At 37.7% G+C, this 25777-nt stretch overlaps 1 protein-coding gene across 1 annotated transcript in view; it reads right to left on the reverse strand.

Moving 5' to 3' along the window:
• Positions 1-25777, reverse strand: part of DPYD (dihydropyrimidine dehydrogenase) — an 808008-nt gene that overhangs the window by 86374 nt on the left and 695857 nt on the right. Inside the window, exon 20 of the mRNA XM_007169549.2 lies at positions 22415-22594. Coding sequence (XP_007169611.1) covers positions 22415-22594 — 180 coding nt within the window. The remainder of the gene's footprint in view (positions 1-22414; positions 22595-25777) is intronic.

The following is a 25777-nucleotide window of genomic DNA, read 5'->3' on the forward strand; positions in this document are numbered from 1 at the left end:
GGTGCTCTCTGTATTCCATAAAATTCTACATGAAAAGCTCACTGATCTGGATGAATAGTGTGGAGAGTTCTTTCGAGCTGGTGAAAAGTCTGAATTATAGATTATTGGGAAAGAAATGCACATCCACTGGAAGAAACCACTAACAAGTGTTCATTTAAAACAGTAACTACATTGTTGGTTTTCATAAGCATTTTGATAGCATACTTGAAAGCTGTTAATTATCTAAAGTAGGTTAAACAGTTTCTTGCAATGTGTTTACACTGATAATTTGTTTAGCAAAGCAGTCCTTTTTATATCAAATAGCATAAAGGTATATTGCAGCTACTAATGACTAAACATCCTGCATTTTAAATTAGTTATATCTCAAATTTACAAGTCTGTAGTTTTTCATTACTAGTCTCTGGAAAAATTCTAGGCCTTTCTTTCAGAGGTCCACTATTCTTATTCAATATTCACAAATATATAACTTTAATTCAATATGATCATATCCTGAGAGAGTTATGTTTTCAAGTTTGGATGACAGATTTCTATAGTGCATGATAAGCTTAAACTTTTTCTTTCAGTCACATAGTCACAGATTCTAATTGTAAATCTGAGGAACTCTGAGAATATGAAACCGTTTTACAAGCGTGATATTCTCCAACCAGCAAGTTAAGCTTTTCCTAGGGAAATAAGAATATTATGAGGCTTACCTAATTAATACCTATCTTGCTCTGTGATAGTCACCCCTACAGTGTTCAACAGGCTATCACAGTCAAGTGTCAAATGAGTTCCAGAAATCAAAGTACGTTTTACCAGCAGCCATTCTTCTCTTTTGAGAAGGATGTGGACTGGTTCGGGTTTGTGTTCTGATTTCCTGTTGTCTGGGTTCAAATCCTAGCTTGGCTATTTACTAGCCTTGACTGTCTTCTAATCTGTGAAGCAGGGACACCAGCAAGACCTATTTCACAGGTTGGTCTGTGGCTTAAATGTGGCACTCAGTCCAGCACACAGTACTTAGTAGGAACCAGAACAATGTTAACAATTGTTATCTGTTTGCTAGAAACATATCCAAAGGAAGTTAGGTTCATTTGGCATGAATTGTTCTTATCGAGTTTTCATTTCCCCCTACCCCTACCCATGAGCATTGCATTAGACAAATTCTGCTTCCAAAAGAACATTGTTTTCTTTTTTTCACAATTAGATATATATTTAAAACCAGTGAGTTCAAGTTTTTTCCAGGGGGCCAGATTCAACTTTAATATTCAGAAATTTTCAGAATTCACATTTTTTTCCCTTTGGTAAAATCAATGTATCTTCAAAGTTTTGGCCCTGCCCCCGGGGGTGATGTTTTCTCAGAGATGACCAGTACTGTGTTCGATCACATTTTCAAGCTCTCTCAGTTCCCTTGATGCAATCTGTCTGGGGCTGGAGACTTGCATTTAAAGTGGTTAAGTACTACCTGACTAAACTTGCTCACATCAAAACAGGGTTTCAATTTCCATTTAGTGATTTTTGTTCTGCTCTTTCCAGACTGAGATGATCCTTCTTAGTGGAGAGGACAGAAACAAAATAGGAGTTGAGTAGTTCTGTCAAATGTGTGTCCCCTGTAAACACTTAACAATTTTACATTTACTTTCCTAAGAAATGGTCTGATCACTACCGTTTTCATCTGGTAGCTCTAAAAAAAATATTACTGATGAGATGGATACCATCCATATTACTCTATTTTTTTCTCTCCAAATCAAAATGTCTACATATTAGCAATCTTCTTACATTTTGTCTTAGATGAAGCATCTATTTCTTTCCAAGGCAAAACAGTTGGGGGAAATACCCTTAGTATGAAAATGTGCTTACAAATGCCTGTAATAATGATCAGAGTTTCTTCTTTTTTTGGACAAATGGGGTTAAGTTTTGAAACACACTGCCATACTTTGCTCTTTAGATGAACTCTATTCTCAACTTGCAGCAGTTAATCACTACTGAATCAGGTTATATTGTTCTAACCTGCATTAGAACAGGCGTACATATTTGGCATAATAAATAAAAAACCTCAAAAACACTCTCTGATGGTGACCGATGGTGTAACTCTTGTATACACCAATTACGCTCTGCCTGTGATTGTCGCTTGACTTTGTACAATCACTATGCTGAAATCTCCTCAAAGACAACCTTGAAGCTCGTCCCTCAACCCCCAAATCCTGCTGCTGCTTCACCTCACCCCACCGAGCTCTGGCATGCTATACCTTGTAACGTCAAATTAAAAATAAGGAGTAGATAAATATTTTAATTGTTTTCCTGCGAATTTTTCTTAGGTCCAAGAATATAAGGCCTGGTATCCTGTAGGACTTCCAGAAAGAACCTGATAGGAGTAAACACAGGAAATATACAAGCATTGTAAAGCTAGGGCATAGTACCCACATACAGATCTAGGGTACTTTCAAACACCACTTGTAGGTTTAATTTTGGTTCGCTGTAGACCGACATGCACCACAATGCTTGAATAAGGACTGCGTGAATGGGAGCTTCACCTGGAGTATAATGAAAATGTTCTAATGTTCGTGGCAAGTGTATGTAGGGGTTTGCTTACCATTAAGCATAAATCAGTCATTGCCTGGTACCCTGACCAGTGAAGGGCACTAGAAGCACATAGGAGACTGTGTACCATAGGAGAGTCTAAAGTTCATTCAAATACCAGTTACTGCCTAGATGGCTGATTTTATATGGAATTGAGATGACTTAAGAGAGAAAGAGGGCAGTGTTCACAGTTCGGCTGGGCATCCAGCCAGACGTGCACACAAATCTAGACAGGCACTGCAGCTGCTGAAGGAGAGGCCCGATGCTGGGGCGGGCAAAGAAGTCTGCAGGCTCCTCCCCATTGTCTGAAGGCTCTCTCTTCTCCATTACCCACCAGCTCTCTTTATCTCAAACACGTTTAAAGACATAAATCAGCAGACAAGAAGGACTAGATTCATTAAGGCAATTAGTGGGGAAAATATATGCATATAAACAAATACCTAAATTCATAACCCAAACTGGAACTGTTGTAGAGGAGCTCAAAGTCAAGAAATCCAAAATAAAGAGACAGAACTGAAGGAAGAGATGGGTTCGTGACCTTTGCCTGTAAACAGAGTACGTGGTGAGGAACAGGCCAGTGGGCAGGATGGCGATGTGGCTAACGATCTTGATGCCAGCAGTGAAGGGCCTAGGGAAGGAGGTGATGCGCCTGCAAAAGTAATGATTTATCCTGAGTCCACTGAACACAGGTGAGCAAGCAGGTGTCGTGTTATTCCCAGTACAATCCACTACCATAGGTCACTGGAAGGCAGGGAGAAAGTTCACCACTTTGCCCACAGATTAACAGAATCTTAATCTGCTGTCAACCCAGCTCAAATCTAAAGCATTAGAAACAATGATTCATCCTCAGCACAGGATGAAAAGTAGAGGCAGTGGAGCATAGTGGGCAAGTGTGCAGATTTTGTGAGCACATACACCTGGGCTAGAATGCTGTCTCTGCTTGTACTAGCGTGGGAACTTGTACAACTTTCTTAACCTCCCTGAGTCCCTTTTCTCCGCAGGAAAAAGAGGATAATGGTTCAAACCTTACATGGATTGTTATAAGGATGAAAGTAGGTAACACACAAAGCTGTCAAAACAATACTACACAGCAACCAGTTGAAAGTATTTTTATCATGTCATCATAATTATTAATTCTACATTTCTTTGGGCAAGTAACTAGGAAGTCATGAACTGACTCTAACAGCTTTGTCTGTTTTATAAGATGAACACATATGTGACTGAATGGTAGACGCAGGGCTTAGCCAGGCTGTGCCTTCAGTGGGTGCAGTTGAGGGGCATCATTGGCCCCTTGGAATAACAAGACTGATCCCACTGACAAGACATGGGGTGATGAGACCATGTAAGAGGAAGTTCATTGGAACAAAGGAATTCTTGAAATGGGAATATTAACGTCTAGAGAAGACGTAAGAAAATTTTCAAGCTAAGGAATCATTGTGTTTATGACCATGACACAGGAATGAAGGAATCAGGTGAAAGTAGATTTTGTGTCCCATAGAATTTGAAGCACCCTCATTGTCACAATCATAGGCAGATGATGCTGTTATCTTTCTTCGTAGCCTTTAGAGTCTCTAGTAGTGCGTATGAGAAGGGGATTTGTATTTTATAAACTCCAGAGTACATATATTAATGAGTAAAAGGTGTGTCTTACTCTGGCTAACAGTTTTTATTGGACATCCTGCAAGTAACAAATAAAGTACTTCAAACTCATTGGATTAAGTTCTGATGAGCCTAGAAATGCTAAGGAGAGGGAAAGACATGATCTGATACAGAGTCATAGATCTGGTTTCTGTGTGTGGAAATTCATATAAATTTGTTTTTGTCGCACTGATTTTGATAACCTGCCATAAAACTTTTCTTAATGCTAAGAGGAAAGACATAGCTAACGCTATAAATTCATATAGATATCTCTGCCTTACATATTTTGGTAGCAAATTAAATTTATCACTTCATTATCCCTTCCTGGCAGTTGGAAGTTGTAGACTTTAATGGAAGGTGCCAGGGCTGCTAATAGAATCTTCTCGTCATAGATGAAGGAAATGTAAAAGCAAAACCCACAAAGATTTGATGGGTTTTATGCTAAAAGACAACAGCACCCAAAAACACAAGCTAAGAATGAAGCCTGTACCCTATCAGGGGATGGAATTAATTATCTAACAGATTCGTAACTCTTTCTCTGCTATAAATAAAAATGCAGCAGTTTTCACAAGTGATCATTTGGCCACAGCCATTGCCTAGTATAGATTGGAATTAATGAGGACATTTACATAAAGCTTATACTACCATTTTCCACCCTCGAGACAGTTCATCTGTCCTTTCCCAATTGCTCCTAATTTCCCAGGTTGAGATGGACACTTGTTCCTTTCTGCTTCTATAACTCCAGTATCATAATAGCAGTTATGTTGAAAGGAGGTATAGTTTAGTGGTTAAAGGCACAGTTTTTGCAATAAACAGAACTGGGTTTGTATCCTGCTTCCACTAGTAATAACTAAACCTCTTTAAGCCTCAGCTTCCACCTTTATAAAATGAGGGTGTGCATACATATAAGTAAATGCATGTATATATGTATATGTGTAGATAGTTAGGTAAAGCATTTAATGAATTTATTACTATTATCTTATTATTATTATTATTATTATTTTTTGGCAATTGACCATCCCTTGATGATAAAGGGTTTATCTTGTTCATCACTCAATCTCAATTATCTACCACAATGCCTGGTATGTAACAGATACTCAGTATTTGTTGAATGAATATACATATGTTTAAATGATTAAAAGCCAAACTCAAATTAAAGCTTCTGAGCTAGGCAGAGACATAAATTCTAGTTAGTACCCAAAATCAAACCTGTCACAAAAGTTATGAATTCAGAAAAGATATGTGATATTTGTTTTCAGCCATAATTTTTTAGGAGATGCATCTTAGATAATAGGAAGCACAAAAGCAGAAACTTGAAGGAAAAAAATACCAGCATCAAAATATAGTTTTGAACTTTTTACAACTTTGCCATAGTAATGCCTCACAAAATGCACAAAATGTACACGTGTGAATGGAAATTCAACCTCAAGAGTTTTGTCTTTATTTCTATAAATGTTATAATTTTATTATCTATTAATAATGGTGCTATTACAAGACAAAATGTCAATGCATATATTAAAGCATCAGAAAGGTATTTGGCTTAAATTTCCAGACAAATGTCCCACTGGGTTTGTCTGTATAAGGGTGGGTAGGACGTTAGGGCAAAGGAGCCCAGCCCTGCATGTAACACTCTATCAGCAATCAATTTAAGGTTCTGTTCTGGGAGCTGTGGCCTCAGGCAAGCCCAGCTTTTCTTAACAGAGGCTGCAGGCACTGGCTGATCATACAAAGTAAAGGAAGTTGAAGGCCTACCAAAGAACCTAATCAAATCTTCCATCTTTCTGAAACAGCTTCTCATTTGCATTGTGATGCCACATCCCTTACCTGTGTCACTCCTCAAGGAGCCAGTTGTTCCCCTTCTAGATTTCTAAGCCCTAGCCAACCTCCCTGATGTGCAAGGCCTAAAGTATTCCAATTCCACGCCCAGTTGGCAGAGGGAGTTGGCAGAGGGGAATACATTTGTTTATGCCCCCAGCCATCCATTTTCTTTAAGCTGGTTTCCAGCCAAGATTGTTATCTAGGTACCAGTTATTCTTTTCCAATAGTTAAATTCATAAGGTTTTAGGTTCCCAAAGGCTACCTGATTAAAGTAATTTGGACATAAAAAGTGTCTCTAGTATTTCTTGTATGATATATCTTACTTTGTCCCTAGAAATATTACTGAATGCTTCTTGTCTAGTTTCTTTCAGAATTAGTTGTTTACTTTTTTAAAAGTTAATTTAACGTATTTATGTATATTTACACACAGTAAAATACACAGTAGACAGTTGGAGGAGTTTGAATAAATAAATATATCCATGAAACTAAGACCCTAATCAAGGTATAGGACCTTGTTATCACTCCAGAAAATTCCCTTGTGCCTTCTTCCAGTCAATTTCTACTTATCACTGTTGTGATTTTGAAATCAAGTAGGACCCTGTGGGGATCCCGGGCACGGAAGCTTTCCTATGTCCTCCATTTCTTGTTTATAGGGAATAGGCTTCAGCTTCCATGACCTTCCCTGAATTCCAAAGGGCAGGTTCAAACTGTTGCTAATCAGGGAAGGGAGGGGACACAGAGACAGACAAGGGAGGAACAGTCCAAAAACAATAGCGCAGCCTTGGGGCAGGGTCCTGCTTCTGCCTCAAGGCATACACATAACAATATCTTTGAGCTCTTCTGCAGAACCAAACCCCCCAACGAATGGAAGATGTTAACTACTTGAGGAAGCATTCTTCATTTCAGAGAGAAGGTCACAGTTTGATAACCTCAAGAATCACAGAAGCTCATCAGGAAACCACCTGAGGACAGATGAAAGGAATACAGGCCCTGCACGCACCCTAATCCTTATCAGCAACCCTACCCTTGAACCACTGCTATAAAATTCCTCACCAAATCCCCCGGAGTTGGACCACACAGTTTGGGGGCAGGAGCCTGCTGTGTCCCCCTTTGCCTGGCAAAGCAATAAAGCTATTCTGTGCTACTTCACACAAAACTCTGTCTCCAAGATTCAATACAGCATCAGGTGCACAGAGGCCAATTTTTCAGCATCAATTTCTAACATAGATTTATTTTTCCCATACTAAAATTCCACATAAAGGGAATTATTTCATAAGTACTCTTTTGTGTCTGGCTTCTTCCTCTTAATATAATGTTTTTGAAATTCATCTACCTCAAACTTTAAGGAGATATGTTTTTATTTCTCTTTGATAAATACCTGGGAGGAGAACTGCTGGGTCTTATAAGAAAGTGCCAAAGAGTTTTACAAAGTGGTTGTAGGATTTTATATTTCCACGGGCAAAATACAGAGGTCTAGTTGCTCCATATTCTTGCCAACATTTGACATTGTCAGTCTTTTTAATTTTAGCCATTACAGTGGGTGTGAAGAGGTATCTCATTGTGGTGTTTTGCTGCACTTTTTAATGTCACCTAAGCTTTTTCTGTTTTTCCTTACCCAGGTTTGTCAGTTCTTACCTAGTGCTGTCCTTTACTTAGGAGAATATCATTCCTAATCACAGGTCAGGCTACCTAAACTATGGTGATGTGCAAGGTCACCTGTGTGATGGAATATAAGTTGGTGATGACAAAAGATTCATCTACCAAAACATTTCCTTGACTCACTCCTGCTAAGCTTCCTTTGGATTTTCCAGGAGGGGCAGAATGTACCACCATCACAGATAGGCTTATTAGGCTTTTGGTAAATTAATTTTGGTAAATTAATTAAACAGAAGTCTGCTCAATTTTGGTGCCAAAGGACTAATGGAAGAAAAAAGGAGTGGGGCAAGGAAGTGGGGCTATAGAATGTCCGTCCTTGGACTCTACCTTGTTCCTTTTATTCAATTACTGCCTGCTCTAGGCCTTGACTCCTACCTAACCAGTTAATGCATTCCTCCTTAGCCCACAGAAATTATCCTTGAAGCTCCTTAGAATCAAGTGTATCTCTTATTAATTGATTTAAAGTGAAAAAAACCCACCACATTTCATACAATTTAGGCTAAATAAATTTTTTAAACACAGTGCAAATCAATTGAACTGTCCTTTCATGTTGCATCCTTCAACTGCTGAATATTCTATATGGCATTTCACAGAAATATGATTTGATTTGAGAACATCTGCAGCAGTCTGGAACACATTTTCCCCTGTACTTGACTTTTAGCTCATTACAGCTCTCAGATGTTCTCTCAGCAATCCTGTGACATACTGGAGTGTTACTGAACAAACATCAGTGAAGCCTGTGTCTTGAGTAGGTGTCGATCTCGGCTGAAAATCTTTCAGCTTTCTTAGCGTCAACACTAGAAGAATTTAATTAACCCACTGAAACTTTCAAAATGATAGTTAATGCATGTAAGAAATGAGAAATCTGAAACGTAGGGGGAGAGTGGATAAGTGCTTAACCTCCCACAAGCTGATGCCTGCCACCCTCAGCCTGCGCTTAGGCAGCCCATGAAAAGCCTTGCTGCTCTGTGCAGGCTGCTAGACTTTGCCATGAAACCTCTGGCTTGCTCTGTCACCCCTCCGGAGATGGAGAAGGTGGAGGTGGCAACTACTGCTGTCACACTCCCCTGGTCCCCAAACAAGGTCAGCTTCCAGCCTCTAATCATCTCCCATCCAGCTGCTCTTGTGTTTTTAGTAGGTGGGGTTGGGAGACCAAGGTCAGAAAAGCGCTGTTGGCAGTGACACGGTTTTCTGCCCACTGCTGCTATTACATTAAGGAAGCAGCTGGTGAGATAATGTATGCCAAAGTGCTTTGTAAATTATAAAGTGCTTATATAATTGTCAGGGATAATCACTACTGTTGTTTTATTCCTAGGTTGCAGGAAGAGCACTGAACTGGGCTACTGGGTGGCAAAGTCCACCAGAAAGCTGGAGAGATGGGCGTGTGGGGTCCAGAGGGGGGTCTTGGTGAGAGTACAAATTTGGATGATAACAGCAAGGAGATTAAAATTGGCTTCTGGGTCTGATGAGCACAGACAGTAACAGAAGAGCCATGGACAGCGGAATGTTATGTGAGGGCCAAAAAGGGGAGGGGTTCTAAAAGATTAAGTCCAGGAAGCTTCTCTTCAGACACAGAAATGTTGTTTGACCCCAAGCCTCTGCCATACTTTCGGCCTTAGCTTGGGCCTTAGCCTTCCCACACTTCCTAGACCTTAATTTCAGATTATTTTGGAAAACATTCTCAAGTGCCCTGCCACCCCTGCTATTCTGTGCATATCTCTATATCACTGTAATTATCATACTATATTATATAAATAACTCTTTAATTACCTAATTTCCACACTAGTCTGTGATCCTTTTAAAGAAGGCAGCATTATAATGCCTGGCACATACCAGGTGCTAACAATTGTTTGCTTGATAAAAAGTCAGGGAGAAATCAGGAGAAAAGAGTGTTCAAAAACCAAAGAAGAAATTTCTAATAGGAAGAAGTGGTCAATTGTTGAACGTAACAAGATCTAGTAAAGACAAGACTGGAAATTAATGGATTTGGTGATCACTAAATCACATAACTTGAAAAAGAGCAGCTCTAGTGATTTGGGGGGTGGGGATGGATAGAAATCTAATTTTGATGGGTTGGAGATAGTAAAGCAAGTAAGGAATGAGAGACAATGAGTAGAGATGATGTTTTCTGGAACCTGACCTGTGAAAGGAAGAAAAAATTCTTCCTTTCAGAAAAGCGCTTTTTGCTTCCTGTGAAAGGAAGAAAAATTCAGACCCTGTTATTTATTTTTCTCAACAATCCTATGGGATACCTATTGTTATCCCAAGTTTATAAACAAGGAAATGGTGGCTAAGAGGAAAGTATGTAAGTTGCCCAAGGCCTTACTACTAACAAGAAAGAAGCTAGGTGAAAATCATAAACTCCGCTCAGTTTCATCAGTTGGATTAAGCCAATGGTGGGATCTCTTCACAATAACCTATTTAAAACCAGCTACAAAGCAGGAATAAATATTTTTGCTGTATGGTTTGGAAACAAGGCTATCTGGTATCTTCCGGCATTTTGCCAAGAGATCAGGCCCAGGGTGGAGTGATGTAATGGAAAACTGCATTATGGTACCAGCTGCCAGCACGTGGAAAGAGGTGCAGAAAGGAAGATGAAGGTCACTAAAGAGGAGCTCTTCCGTTTTACAATTTTCAAAGGGCTACAGAGCTATCAGTCCTCTGGCAACAGCTACAAGTTATTTGCAATTCTGTATTAATCCTCACTGGCTGGTTGTACTCTGGTAATAATCATACTTGAAATGTCAGTGACTTAACACAATAAGTTGATTTCTCACTCATAAAAAAAGCCTGTTGTGTCTCTGGATATCCTCAGTGTGGTGGTCAGCAGTCTAGGTCATCCATTTTATGTTGCCACTTTCTCAACATGAGACTTCAGAGTGTGCTATGGCAAAGGAAAGGGAATTTAGAGAATTGAGTGCCAGCTGTGAAATGTTTCCACTCAGAATCACATGCCACATTTCACTCACATTGCATCAACGAGATCTAGTCACCTAGTCATATGAAGCATCCAAAGGCAAGGAGGTTTACTTCTCTTACAGAACAAGGAAATATTAGTGAGCACCACCAGTGCTGACCACAAACTCTGAGGGTATGAACAGAGAAGGATAATCTTGCAGGCTTCTTCTATATCTCAGTGAAGAATGTATACAGTAGTCCTGGGATAATTCTATTTTCTTAGGAGGCCCGGATTACCACAAATGCCATATGTTTACTTTCATTAATTTCACTTGGGACCTATATTAAATGTAAAGAAACATTTAGGTAACATTTGGTAACATTTAGGCTCCAAAAGATAACCGGCTTGATAGCCCTGAAATGATGGGTGACATTCTATAGCTCAGTTGGAATGGGCATATGCAGAGAATAATTGAAAGCAGAGGATCTAGAGAAGGCTCTCTAGTTTGAGATGAAATAGGATAAAATTGATAAGCAGGAAAGACAAGAAAAATGCTTTAAAGATATATGGCAACAGAGGTTCAGGAGGCACGGTCTTGACGTGGTTTGCCAGGAACAATCCACAATAGATGGGCCAGCATGGGAGTAAGGCTTCAGGGCACTTCCAAGTCTATGAGGCAACTTCACAGACAGAGCCTGAAGCTGCAAGTCAAAGAATTCTCTATGTAGCATTAGTCACGTTCTCTGGGCAGGTTGTAGTCACATCTTCTCAAACACATTTCTAGGGGTCACTCGTGGCCATGAAGCACAGACTAATATAGGGCATGGATTTTAGACACTAATAAGATTGCTTTCCAATATCTATACAGCATGAAACGGAGGGGATATTTAGAAATTAGGTGGTTAATTAGGTCAATATGGCAACCAAACAGGGTAATCGGGTTTCTAAGGAGAAGAGGAAAAGGGATAGATATTTCATCTGGATATCTAAATGGATTTAGTTAATTGGGAGACTGCCAATTATTTAGAACAATTGAAGATATCTTGGCCTCTCCTTCCTAAACTTCCAGGGTTTTGGTAATGCTCTTCAATGGCAGTTACATGCATATAATTTCAAAGGTAAAAAAATACAAAATATAAAACCAAAACCAAAATACAAAAACAAAACCAAAGAACTATGATTTGTCTTGTTTGATGTTTTTGGGGAAGGGGTAAATCACATCCTTCTTTTGAATTTCAAATAGCAGACATTTAATTTTTTTCTCAAATCTTAGATTAGGATAAATTGTCATAAAGCTGAATATAATTAGAATCTCTGTTGACTCTTTGCATTATCAAAATGACTCCTTTGACTCCTTTAATACCAGAATATTATATCTTTTATATAATGCTCCGTTTATTCAAGTGGTCAGTGAGCTTAAACAGAGATATAACAAATACCTATTTTTTTCTCAGGGGAATCTCAGGGGCATAGCTCAGAATTACAGAGAGAGATTTTGCTTTATTCCATAAAATCAGGATTAGGAACAAAGCTAACTGGTTTGCGATAAATGTTCACTGATTTTGTAGAGTTCTTAGGAGGGAGGATAGGAGATGAGTTTAAGGATAGTATTTGAATTCAGATTTTATCTTACATGCTTATACTAATGGTTTCTTTACAAATCCTCAGTCCCCACCAGAACAAGAAAAATCCTAATTTTTTTTCCTGGCTTAAAAGTACCATCAGAATTAATGTGGGTAACTTGTGTTGAAGATGAAAAGCACTTTTACACAAGTTCTAAGTATATAATTAATATTAATGAGGTGCATTCTGATTAAAGTAGTATATTTGATGAAGTATGAGGAATTATACTGAACCACTTACTTTCATGAAAGTGACAAAGGGAATAATTTCATTTGTACTTGGCAATTAGATATCAATTTAATGAGTGAGAAGAAATAGGGAATCGTAATGTTTAAAAGCATGATGGAATGCTGGCAACAGTAAAAATGTTGTATGGCTTATATTTTATTTCAGGCACACAGTGGTGGACTGCAACGAGGTAGGTATAATGGTTACAAATTCAAGAGCTCATTGCTGCCCAAATTCCTAAACCAGTCAAGCTGTCAGTGCTCCACACTCCAGGAAGTGGAAAGCCATACATGTCCTGCAACATCTTTCTGTGTCGGTGCCCATGCAGGCATTACCAATTGATCACATACCTCTGCTGCGCTTGGCTTTGAGTTAGAATTCTCCTCTACAAAGTGCTCTCAGTAATTGCTACCAAATATCAGAGTTCCCCTGTGAAATGAACCCACCTACGCCTGAGATGGGAGAGAAAACAAGCTGGGAAGGTTTATAGGGACACACACTATTCTGGTTATAAGCAATGCAAAACTACCTCTTCCCATAACATGAGAGACTTCTACCAGCACCTCCTGTAACTGTTGATATTAAATTCTGATATAGTTACTCTGATTTGGCAACAAAGTAGGCCCCTCCCTTTCACCTATTTTAGGACCAATGGTGAACCATTCATGCTAGTTTACTGCCCAAACCCCAAATTAACAAATTCATCTCCATTTTGCTTGGAAAGCAAACATTTCTGATTTGTTTAGGAGCTTTTTTGTGTGTATGAATATGAAAGGGAGTGCTTCAAAGGACAAAGTTGCAGGCTTTTAAGCAGATCAAACAAAACTAACCTAATAAGGGCATGTTATCAATAGAAAGCCAAGAGAATGTATAAAAATAATGTATGAGTATCAGCTGGAAAATCTACACAGAAGATGGAAGAAATCCACTCATAAAGCATTGCTCAAATGTTTATGCTTACCCTAAGGTTATCCATATATTTTGGATACAGATATATCACATATCCAAATTACCCCAATCTATCTATGTTAGAATTAACTATAAAAATAACTGCCATGCATTGAATGCCTGCTATGTGCTACATACATCATATATATGATTTCTGGTCCTCACAAAGCACCCATGAAATCAGTATCATTATCTCACTTTGGCATTTCAGCAAAGGAGAACTGTAGGATTCATGTGGTTGGCCCAAGTTCACCCAGTAGTAAGACACTGAGGTGGGATTCAAACCCAGACCTGCTGGACTCCAAACACAGTGCTCTTTTTACTACAGCAGCACATTGACTCCTTTGTGGGATCCTTACACATTAATGAGCTGATGAGACACTCAGGACTACAAGAGGGGGATATCAAATCTTATCCAACATTTTTTGCTTGTAAGTAGGAATAATCACCATTTATAACAGGTGATTGCCCTATTCTTAAAGGATACTTGGCAATTCAGCATTCTACCTAAGATACTACTCAAACCATCTGATGATATTTAGAGATGTAGATAAGTCCCCATAATATCTATGCAGTAGGCTCATTTGGTAATTTTGGAAAGTTTGAATTTCCAGGAACTGATGCTTTGTTTTTTTTGCCATGTTCTATGAAATGAACTAAAACAATAAAAAATATTTAGCCTCATGCAATCAGTCATAGAAAGCAATAATATTGATTTCTATTTCAATCATTACCCAAGTAACTGACAGAAATGTAACATGTCATCTGGAACTTTTCTAACTGTATAATGTATCCCCAAAACATAACCACAGGGACAAAGCTGCAATGAGAGAAAATAGCATGGACAAGATCTACGAGGCCATAAGATGAAGTTGAAAGAAAATGGCTTTCATCACTTTTTCTCTCTCTTTTCTGGGCTAGCTGTGCAAGTGGTCATGGATGGGAGTTTGCTGCAAGAGCCCACGGGCTCCCTCACAGTGGATTTTTCACTGTAAGATTCCGTGTACTTGTTGATAAGATTAAATTATTTCAAATCCAGTTTACTTTCATAAAGTATTACATATATTTATTCTGGTCACAAGTTCTTTGTGAGATATAAGTATTATGGATATTTTCTCTCATTTGGTGACTTAAATTTTCATTTCCTTAACTTGCCTTTTGATGAGCACTTGCCTTTTGAAGTGCAACTTATCATTTTTTTTTTCTTGTATGGTTAGTGCTTTTTGTATCCTATCTAAAAATTTTTCCTTATAAGTAAATATATTTACTTATATTTTCTTTAAAAATTTTATAGTCTTACTTTTTACTTTTATATCTATGATATATTTAAAATTACTTTTGTGTCCTGTGTGAGGAAAGTATGAGGTTCATTAATATATATCTATATCTATGGTTATCCATTAATTCCAGCACCATTTATCAAAAGGACTTTCCTTTCTCCATTGGATTGCTTTAGTGCCTTTGTCAAAAATCAATTGAGTGTATACGTGTGGGTTTACTTCTGGACTTTCCATTGATCTATTTGTCTATCCTGACACTAAAACACACTTGCTTGATTACTGAAGATTTATAGAAAGTCTTCAAGGCAGATAGGTCAAATCATCTAAGTCTGTTCTTTTTCAAGATTGTTTTGGCTATTCTTGCACCTTTGGAATCCAATGTAAATTTTAGAATCAGTTTATCAACTTCTACAAAAACGTGTGCTGGGATTTTGATTGGGATTGTCATAACTCTACAGATCAATTTGGAGAGAACCGAGATCTTAACATATCTCTCCATTGATATTTCTTCATTAATCTTTCTCGACAATTCTTTGTAGTTTTCAGTGGGTGGCTATTGCATATATTTTAATTTGTTCCTAAGTACTTTGTAGTTTTTAAATGCTATTGTAAATGGCATTTTTAAGTTTAATTTTCTGATTGTTTATTGTTCCTGTTGTTCATATAGAAATACAACTGACTTTTGTATATTGTCTTTTGTCCTGAAACTTTGCTTAGTTCATTTATTGACTTTAATAGTGTTTTTATAGGTTCTTTAGGATGTTTTATGTACACAATATTACTATCTGCAAATGAAAACAGTCTTAGTCCTTTGTTTCCAAACTGGATGCCATTTCTTTCTTTTCATGTCCTTATTGCACTAGTTAGGACCTCCGGTATAATACTGGATATAAGTAGTGAGCATAGACATTTACGCTTAGTTCTTGATCTTAGGAGAAAAAGTTTATTTTTTTGCCATTACATATGAAATGAGCTGTAGAATTTTTGTACATTCCCTTTATCAGATTGAGGAAGTTTCCTCCCACTAGATTGCTTAGGGTTTTATGATGAGTAAATGATGGATTTTTTCAAATGCTTTTCCTGCATCTAAGGACTTGTACTGAGAACATATAAAGAACTCCTAAAGTTTAATTAAAAATAAACCCAACTTCTAAGTGGACAAAAGATTTGAACAGACACTTCACAGAAGAAGATATATGGATGGACAATAAGGACACAAAGAAGTGTTTAAATCATTAATTTTCAGGGAGATGAAAATTAAAATTGCAATGGCATACCAATGTGCATATACTAAAATGTCTAAAATTAAAAAGACAGAGGATACTAAATGTTGGCTGGAAGAACCAAAACACCCATCCACAATTGGTAGCAGTGTAAAATGGTACCACCACTTTGGAAATCTGTTTATAGGTTTCTTATAAAGCATACACATCACCTTATGACTCAGATATTACACTCCTGGGTTTTACTCAAGAGAAATGAAAATATGTATTCACAAAACCAGTTATGCCTGAATGCTTATTTCAGATATATTTATAATAATGGGAAAGTGAAAACAGCCCAAATGTCATTTTGAATAAATACACAAATTGTGGTATATTTATACAATAAAATATTTTTTACCAATAAAAAAAATGAATTACTTAACACTCCCCAAATCATGGATGAATCTCTGAAACACTGTGCTGAGTGAGAGTAACTACACACAAAAAAACATACAATGTGGAATTCTAATTATACAATGCTAAAGAGTATGAACAAACTAATCTATGTTGATGGAAATTAGATTGTGTTTGCTTCTGGTGGTGAGGAGGAGGGAGAGATAATGACTGGGAGAGTGCAAAAGGGAATCTTTGAGGTGTTGACAATGTTCTGTATCTTGATAGAATTAAGAGTTGCATGGGTATATCATTTGTCAAAACTCATCAAATGGTTTATTTAAGACCTGTGTTTTTAAAGACAGACCTTTTTTCTTTATGTAAATTATGTCTCAATTTGGAAACATAAAAAGCATGAAAAAATAAATAGCATGAAGACATAAAACTTTTAAAGTTGTGGGTAAACAGGAGATATCACTCTCCTCTTCTGAGACTGTTATTATTAGGACTTTTGTGATGGTCATGCTTATGACATTATATATTCCTTGTGGATACTTCTTTGTTCTCTGTGTTGGATAATATACCAGAGACAAATAAATAGATAGATATCTACATATCAAACACCATAACCAGATAGCACTAGTTTTACAAAATCATATTACTTTCGGTTTTAAAAACATGAGAATGATGCATCTGGTCATATAGATGAACCAATTTTGGTTTCTATCATCAAAATAAAGCCTTGTTTTATGAGTCATTATACAAGCACCACGACAGTTTCTCTGATTTTATCCTAATGAAAGCTTTTTAATGAGTACACATTATGTTCACTTATTAATATCACTGATATGTATTTCATCATATTTTAATACCTACTGAAAGTAATTTGGCACATTTACTGTTTTCTTCTAAAATGTCTGCTATTTTTGAAAGGGCCTGGCTGGAATTTTAATTATAAATTTGCTTCCTTTTTTTCCTTCTAAATAAGGACACCACAGATAGTCTGTGCAACTTAATTCTATAAACATGTAGCATTGTGCTAGATGCTTGAAAACTCAAGTGTAAGTAAGACATGATCTCTGTTTTCAAGATGCTCATAATGAGCTCAGTGATGGACAAGAAGTAATGTTAACTAGAAGATAATGTCATAACTGCAATAGCAGTTGTATGAACAAAGGGCTGTAGGAGAAAGGAGTGACAATTTTCCCAGAGGAAGAGAGTCATAGATGGCTTCACAAAGTAAGTGACATTTAAGACAGATCTTAAAAAAAAAAGAAAAGAGTGATCAATATATCATTCATCAATTCGGCTACCATGCTGTTGCTCCTACATGGTAGACATTGGGTCAGGCACTGGCATGCAGTGTGTGGTCTAGGCCCTAAAGAAGCTTATACTCTAGGTACATTTTGCCAATCCTAGAAGGAATGCAGGTTGCTCACTTGCCTATCTCACTCTTTCCACTCTGGCTTCTTTCCATTTCATTTTACTAAACTAGACTTATACACCAAAAGGAACTTTAAGTTCAAAGTTATTATTTTCCTTTTTACATTTTTTCATTTCTGATGTCATGGGAAAAGTGATGGCTTGATAAGTCATTGACTACTAATATTTAGTTCTACCACTTAGCTGTTTTCTTACAACATTGATTTATTCATTCAGTTACTTATTTTGGGGGGGGGGTTATTTATTTTATTTATTTATTTTATTTATGGCTGTGTTGGGTCTTCGTTTCTGTGTGAAGGCTCTCTCTAGTTGCGGCAAGTGGGGGCCACTCTTCATCGCGGTGCGCGGGCCTCTCACTGTCGCGGCCTCTCTTGTTGCGGAGCCAGACGCGCAGGCTCAGTAATTGTGGCTCACGGGCCTAGTTGCTCCGCGGCATGTGGGATCTTCCCAGACCAGGGCTCAAACCCGTGTGCCCTGCATTGGCAGGCAGATTCTCAACCACTGCGCCACCAGGGAAGCCCCAGTTACTTATTTGAGCATCATTTATTAAGCCCTTTCTGAGTATCAGTGGGTCCCCAGGAATTGGGATACAAAGGTGAAGAAGACTGTCTGGTAGAAGAAACAGAGATGCAAAAATTCAAATGCTGTGTGATACTGGTTGCAACTAAGGTTGAAGAAGAGAAGGAGAAATTAATTCTGGTGTAGAGGTCAGAGGATAACTCAAAGAGAAGCAGATGCTTTCATTACTCTTTAGTGAATTGGAAAGACATTTCAGATGTAAGGAACAGCACGTGAAAATGAACGCAGAGCCCAAGCAATCAGTAGTGTTGTCCTGTGCTGTTTCCCTTTCAAAGGCTCTTGCTTAGGAATCCTTCATCTCAGGCACAAAGAAGTGAAGGCATTTCCTCCCATGCTTTCTGACTGTAACATTTTCTGTTTTAATATTGGAGCATCCAATTTCTTTCATGTTTCTCAAGCAAATAATCTCCACATAATTCTTATTTCTACACCTAAAAATGCCAAATACTAACAGTTTACTTTCTAATGTCACTAAAATATATACTTTGTCTCCAACTCTAAAGAAGAATTTGTGGATAAAGGTATAATTGCAGCTATATTCCCATTTCAGTATTCTTCACAATGCTTTATCTAAAATACTTGGGGCCAAACGTAGCTCAAAATGCAGAATTTTTTTTTGGACTTTAGGAAAGAAAAATGGTACACATACTACCTTTTCCCTAGCACCTACAGCAAGATGTCGTGTGGCAACCTGGACTTCAACACATTCGTCGCTCTGTAGTACACACGTAAATGTTCACTCTAAGAGTAATAAATAAAGATTATAAAAGCCTCACATCAGTTCAGGCCGGGTTTGCTGCCAAATGAGTTATGTGAAACATTTGGTTTCAGAGCATTTTGGGTTTCAGAAGTGTTAATGAGAGATGGTGGACTTGTATTGTGGTTATCCACATTTCATAGTTTTAGAAACAGATTTAGAGAGATTAATTAACTTGTCCAAGTTGCTTAGCTAGTAAGTAAGGAAGCATCATGGAAACCTAACAGTCTTACTCGGAAATCTGTTGGTAACCACTGTCCCGTACATAGCAAGCAAACACTTCACTTTTATTAAGTCGCCAGGTTTTCACCAGGTAGAAGAGGAGATTAAGGTAACTGAGTATACAATAAGAGTGCTTTGCTACCGATGCACCTCCTTTTTGATGATACTGTGAATAGCCTCCCCTTCCTTATCCTCACAGACTTCCTCGTTGCTGACTGTCTGCGTGGACTCTGGATGTCATGCTTTGAGAACTGTATCTGTCCTTACAATTCTTCTTGCTTACATGTCTTTGACCCAGCTGCTGAACTAACTCCCTGCCCCTGGTTCCTCAATGGGTATTTTCAACCACTGGCCATTCAGAGCCCAGTGTGCTGCTTTTTCAGATTTCCTCTCCTGACTCTCTATTTCATTTCTCTTCCAGCTCAAAATCATTTCTTACCAGTTTTCTCCCTCAAGAGAAGCTTGTGTTGTTCCCATTCTCAAGCTCTGATTATATTCGGTTGCTATTCTTGCCTTCATTCTTCTTGGCAATGTGGATCCTTGTATGCTTCCATCAGAATCAGGATGTTAAAATGCAGATTCCTGGACTCACCTTTGACCAATGAAATCAGGATCTCTAGGAGCGGAGCCTGGGAATCTACATTTTCATAAGCATGCCACATGGTTTTTAAGCACCACGAGTTGGAGATCAATAGCTTTGTGGTGTAGCAGAGGTGATGACTGCTCTTCCTGTGGGATCCGCTTTCATGCTTGCGGGCACGAATTTATACAACTTGCACCGTAAGACCAGAGCAAACCATAAATGCCTGACTTCTTGCTCTTCCAAAGTCACATGAAGAAACATTGCTTGGGAAGTTTAATCAATTTATACGTGAGGTATGCATTAGGGAGACTATATTAAATATACTAATTACATATATTAAATATACTAATTACTTGAAAGATAACACGACTAATTTGGCCAAACTAATTTGTTTCCATGGCTCAAGTCTCATTTTTCCTCCATCTTCAAACACTGTACTGTAATTCGTTTCTTCGAAATTTCTACTCTAATTTATTCTAGCCTGAACTCTGAGCGAAAGATGAAAGAGAGTAACAGTTGTACTTTCCAAACAAATTTTTCCTGTCTAAAGAAGCCAGCTACTTCCAGCGGAGCTTTCTAAAAAGGGTCTGCAACTTCTCTTGTCCCTTTAGCATGAAAACAGGGTAAGAACCAGCATCCTATTCTTTAGCTAATGAGAATATAATATGAATTATTTTCAAAGATGCACACACACACACACACACACACACACATACACACACACACACCTGCAACACTAGGAAGGAACAGCTAGGAAGCCACAGTGCTTTGATTCACTATTAGGGATATTAACCTAAAGGGGACAGTCACCTATTGTTTGAGTCATGTCAGCCCTCACCAGAGACTCTGGAGCATAGATCTATTACCAGACCATCTGCTTGTCCTCAACTTAGTGCTGAGAAATGAATTGCTAATATAATCACATAGGCAAAATCTTTTCTTTTTTTTTTAACAAATGATAATGCTGGAAATTACACTTACGATTTTGATGAAGGCTGGACTTACTAAAATAAAGTCTGAATCTAGATTCAAACTATCAGAAAATCAATTTCCACTTAAGTCACTGACACAAGTGTCTCCATCATTATCCATCTTGTATTTGAATATGTAAGTTTTCAAATGAGTGTGGAAGTCTTTTAAAGACAAAAATGGCACAGTGCAATGCAGCTACTTCCATTTCAGCTTGCATGGTGACTGCATACATTTGAGACAATGCTTTTATAGACAGTCATAAACTATCAAAACTACCATGTCAGAAACAACTGACTTGATACATTTACATTGGATGAGTATAAAGTTATTTGTAATTTTTTTTTAGTTATGAACAATTTTAGGATATTGATGGTCATTGATAAAGGCAAGAACACTCACTGTCTAAATACTTGCAGACTCAGTTTATGATAATATGATTAGTTACACTAATAATGCTGCTTAGGCACAGTCTTGCTAATTATAATATTATAAATATTAATGTCACCCAGCCTTTTTGTTTGATTGTCACTCATGGAGTCATTCATCACGATATTTTTCTGGAATCCACACTGTAAGATTTTATTTCTTTCTCCCTTTTATTTTTCATCACTGGACTTGCAGGGATACACATTATTCTCCAAGAAGCCCTTATTTTTGGCTATCTGTTTGGAGAGGAATAGTGATATTTCCCATTAAAACTAGCCAAATGTAAATTGTTATATGATGTTTTTCTTATTCTTTCTGAGTCCCTAACCCTGCCATCCAAGGCAGAGTACCCAGGGTTTCTGTTTTCCATTCTTTTTCATGTGACCTGTTTCAAGTTAAAATTCATTTGAATTATTAAATTCTTCCTTAAAGAATCTTTTTACTTGCCTCTCTTTTTTTAAAGTTAATTATTGATGTAGTGACAAGCTGAAAAGACTAAGAATTATAATTTTTTCCTCCCCTCATTCAGGACTCAAGAAACGTCTTCTGACAATGGTTATCTATTTAGAATAATACAAAGGAAATACAAAGGCGAAATGCTGAATGTTGTTTTAGAAAAGATTTGTTAAAATCACTGTATTATACAAAATGTAAATGTAGTGTATATTTCTCTGAAAATAGCAGTTAGTGAGAAAGTTGGGACATAACCTTTTGAGCCCAGGTTTAACCACATAGCAGAAGCAGTTACAAAAGATACTGATTAGATTTTAATTTTAAAAACTTCATCATATTATTCAGGGCTCCAGTGATTTGATTGTCTTGAAAATAGAAAGGTAATGTTATAATTTCCAGAGCTTGTTAAAGAATAAAGAAATCTCCAGCCTCCCACTGGAAAGAATGCCAGTCATCACCACAGTAAGCAAGAATTTGGAGGCACTTTACACTATAAACTTCAATCTTTTTCTTTTATATGACCTTGTGTTATATTGGTTTCATAAAAATGTAACTCAGAGACCTATCATAGAGTTGTAATCAAGCCTCCTTCAGAACGATTCTACAGCAGAAATCACATCAAATGGGCACTGTGTTTCCTCTGTTAGTGAGATGGTAGGAGGGCAAACAAGACCTGAAATAGAAAGTGGAAAAGGCAGAGTTCTCAAGGACAACCCAGGAGGGGTGGCCACATACCTTTCCCACGAGTTCAGCAATGCGAGGAACTGGTTTCCCTTTCTGGTGACTCTCGGTGGCTGGACTCTGCCCGTCCCAGTCTTGTAGCTCTTCAATGCTTTTCAGATAAAGCAAGGCTTTGAGGCCAGTGCAGTAGTCTTGAATGACAGTGAAATCCTGATTCTGAACAGCACTGCATACCTAGAAAAGGTGGAGCAACCAACTAAAAGTCAAGCTAAGAGCTAATTCTCCAAACAGTCTCACTTTTCACATAGTCAACACAATTTATTTTATGTGCCAGGCACTGTTCTAAGCATGACACGTCAGTTGTTGCCTGGAGGGGATGGGAGTGGTAGGGAGGGAAGGACTACAAAAGGGCACAGGAAACTTTCAGGGACTGTGAATACGTTCATCAGCTTGATGTGGTGATGGTCTCACAGGTATACACATATTTCAAAACATCAGACGGTACACTTTAAACACGTGCGGTTTACTCTATGGCAGGTATAGTCAGTATGGCTGTAAAAAATTAGGCCCAACCAGAAGAATTTCCAAGGAGTGAAATTTAGCACAACATGGGAATGGACATTTTAACTCTCTCATTCTCCCTCCATTGAGACGTGCAGCCTGGAGGTGGTTCTCGTGCGAGGAGGTGGTCCTGCTGAGCTGGAGTGCGGCTCACCCATGAACTCAGCCCTCATGTACCCCTGCCTGCCTCTTCAGCCTCATCTATCACTGTCTCCCTTTGCATTCACTGTGCTCCAGTCACCCAGATCTTTCCTCTTTCCCTCGAATTCGCCACATTCTTTCTTTGCCTTAAGACCTCATGAGATCTCGCTGCCTAGAAGGTCTTTCCCTTCTACATATGGCTCACAGCCCAGCTTCAGTCTCATGGGAATTATCACTTCCTCAAGGAGGCCTCCAGGAGCCCAAAATAAGTTAAGACCTTCTTTAGCTCATATATTTTTGACTTCTAAGTCTTGCAAGGTTATTTGATTGACAGCTCCCTCCCCCAATAGACTGAAGCTTCAGGAGGGAAGAAGCTATTTTATTTTGGTCAACTTATTATCCCCAGGGACCAGCACAGAGTTTGTCATTTATTCTGCTCTTAATAAGTATATGTTGAATGAATGCGTAATTCAGAAGAGATTTTTTAAATGTGAGTGACATTTCTTAGAAAATAGAGATTTAATTCTAGAGTTAAGGAAGGTTGATTCTGAGAAATTAGGATCATTCAAATAAAAATATACTTGAGAGTCTGTGTTAGGATTTGAGTTAGAGCTTGAATTTAGTGGATTTAGAGAAACACTCCAGGTTGATTATTTACAGAGATACTTCTCCAATTTTGATACCATACATAGTCTCCAGAGATTCCTTTACAACTGCCAGTAGGACCTCCTCGCCCATACGGCCCATCATCACTTCAAATTCAAAATTTACCATATAGAACTCAACACCTCTCCTCATCTATATTTCAAATCAATCCAGAGAAACAGCCATCCAAACAAAACTAAGCAAAGCAAAACTCACTTCTATCCCATCTTCCCAGATGTTAAATTCTTAGCATATAACATAGTTGCTGGTGATTGCAGCCAATAAAGAAAAACCATGTCATACATGAATGTAGATGAAGAAATACCTGAAAATAGAATAAATCATATTCTATTTCAAGTTCTCTTAAAGCCTTCTGAGTCTTTAATTAATACATTTTATTGTAATCCTCATGCCTAGTGCACTACCTGATACCTAGCTATTGCTAGGCTGGTTGAGAAAATTTATTGAAAACACACTAAGGGGTTCCAGAATAGGGAATGGGAAGTAAATAGAGACAGAGAAAGGGCAAGAAAAATATATACCTAAGAGTTCTCAGCAAAAAGTGGTAGTGATTTCATCATATATATGAAAAAGAAGTCCAAGTGTGGAATTCTGGGAATATGAGCATTTAAAAGGAAGGCTAAGGAAGACCATGAAGGACACTAAGCAGAAGAGATACAAGACAGCATCATGGAAGACATCAAATGCTGCACGAAGGTCAGTAACATCAGAGGTGAAAAGTGATCGTTAAATTTACCAATCAAAAGACTTTAGCATTTATGGGGGAGAAGCTCTGCAACAGGGCAGAAGCCATCTTATAGCGAGTTGAAGAATGGATGAGGATTGAGGATGTGACGATATGAAGTCAGACTGCTCTGATGAGAAGTTTTGCTCCTATTAAGAGAAAGAGGAGAGTTAGGGGTATAAGTGGGAGAATTTTGTATCTTATTTTTATAAGGATGGAAATAGCTATGTTTTAGGGGAATGTGGACATTTTATATTTCAGAATAGGACAGAATGGCTTCTGTATATTAAATTTCTGTCAAAATTGGCTGAATGATGGTGTGGTAAGAAGAAAACAATGTAATATCTAACATGAGATGAGCTCTTACTATGGGCCACACACTCTGTTAAACACTTTTTAATGTATTGGGTTGTCCAAAAAGTTCATTAAGGTTTTTCCATAAGGAAGTTATATCATTTAGTCCTCAAAATAACGCTGAGGTAGGTTTAATTTTTAGCCCTATTTTACAGATGAGGGAAGTGAGATGCAGAGACTTGCCCCAGGCAGGCCACATGGTTAGAAAGTGGATTATACTGCATAATTCATGACCGTGCAGTCTAAGGTGACTAAGGTGTAGACATTCACGGAGGAAAACTCTTTTCATGTAACTACAATTATCTTTTCCATGACCCAAACACATGTATATACAATTTTAAATGATCAATTATCTTCAACCCAAATATAACTATTGTTTTGAAAACTTGATACTGCTAGATAAAAATTGTCAATGTCCTCCTGTTTTATTTACTTCTTACTTGTACACTATGAGTAAAAACAACAAGGCAAAACCAAAAAGCAGAAATAAAAACCTTTCATTTCCTATTGTGAAGGGCTGTATGTTACCACAGTGCAGGAAAGAACATTGAATAAGCACTAAATACAGACAAGAATATTTTCTAGGAAGTCCATTTATATCACATAAAAAAATTTGTTTCTCAGGAGGAACAATTTAAGCATTAATTAGGCCTGTTATAACTTTCTTAGAGTTGATTTTCTTTTCAGAACAATTATAAAGAACATCATTATAATTTCCTCCACAGGATTTTTTTTTTTAACTATAAAAGTCAACTGATGCTTTACTTAATCTTCTTTGTTCACTGTGAGATTCTGTTTTTTTTGTAGTATATGTTAATGGGTATACTTTTACTATAGTCTTAAAATAGTTCCCCATATGAACATAAGAAATCAGATTTTGAAAATCACATCACGTCATGTAATTTATGGGATGTTCATGACTGCTGTGAAAACCTGGTGCTAAAAGGACTCTAGATACCCTGCAGTGTATG

Source organism: Balaenoptera acutorostrata, chromosome 1 (genome assembly GCF_949987535.1).
Source record: "Balaenoptera acutorostrata chromosome 1, mBalAcu1.1, whole genome shotgun sequence".
Taxonomy (NCBI): Eukaryota; Metazoa; Chordata; class Mammalia; order Artiodactyla; family Balaenopteridae; genus Balaenoptera; species Balaenoptera acutorostrata.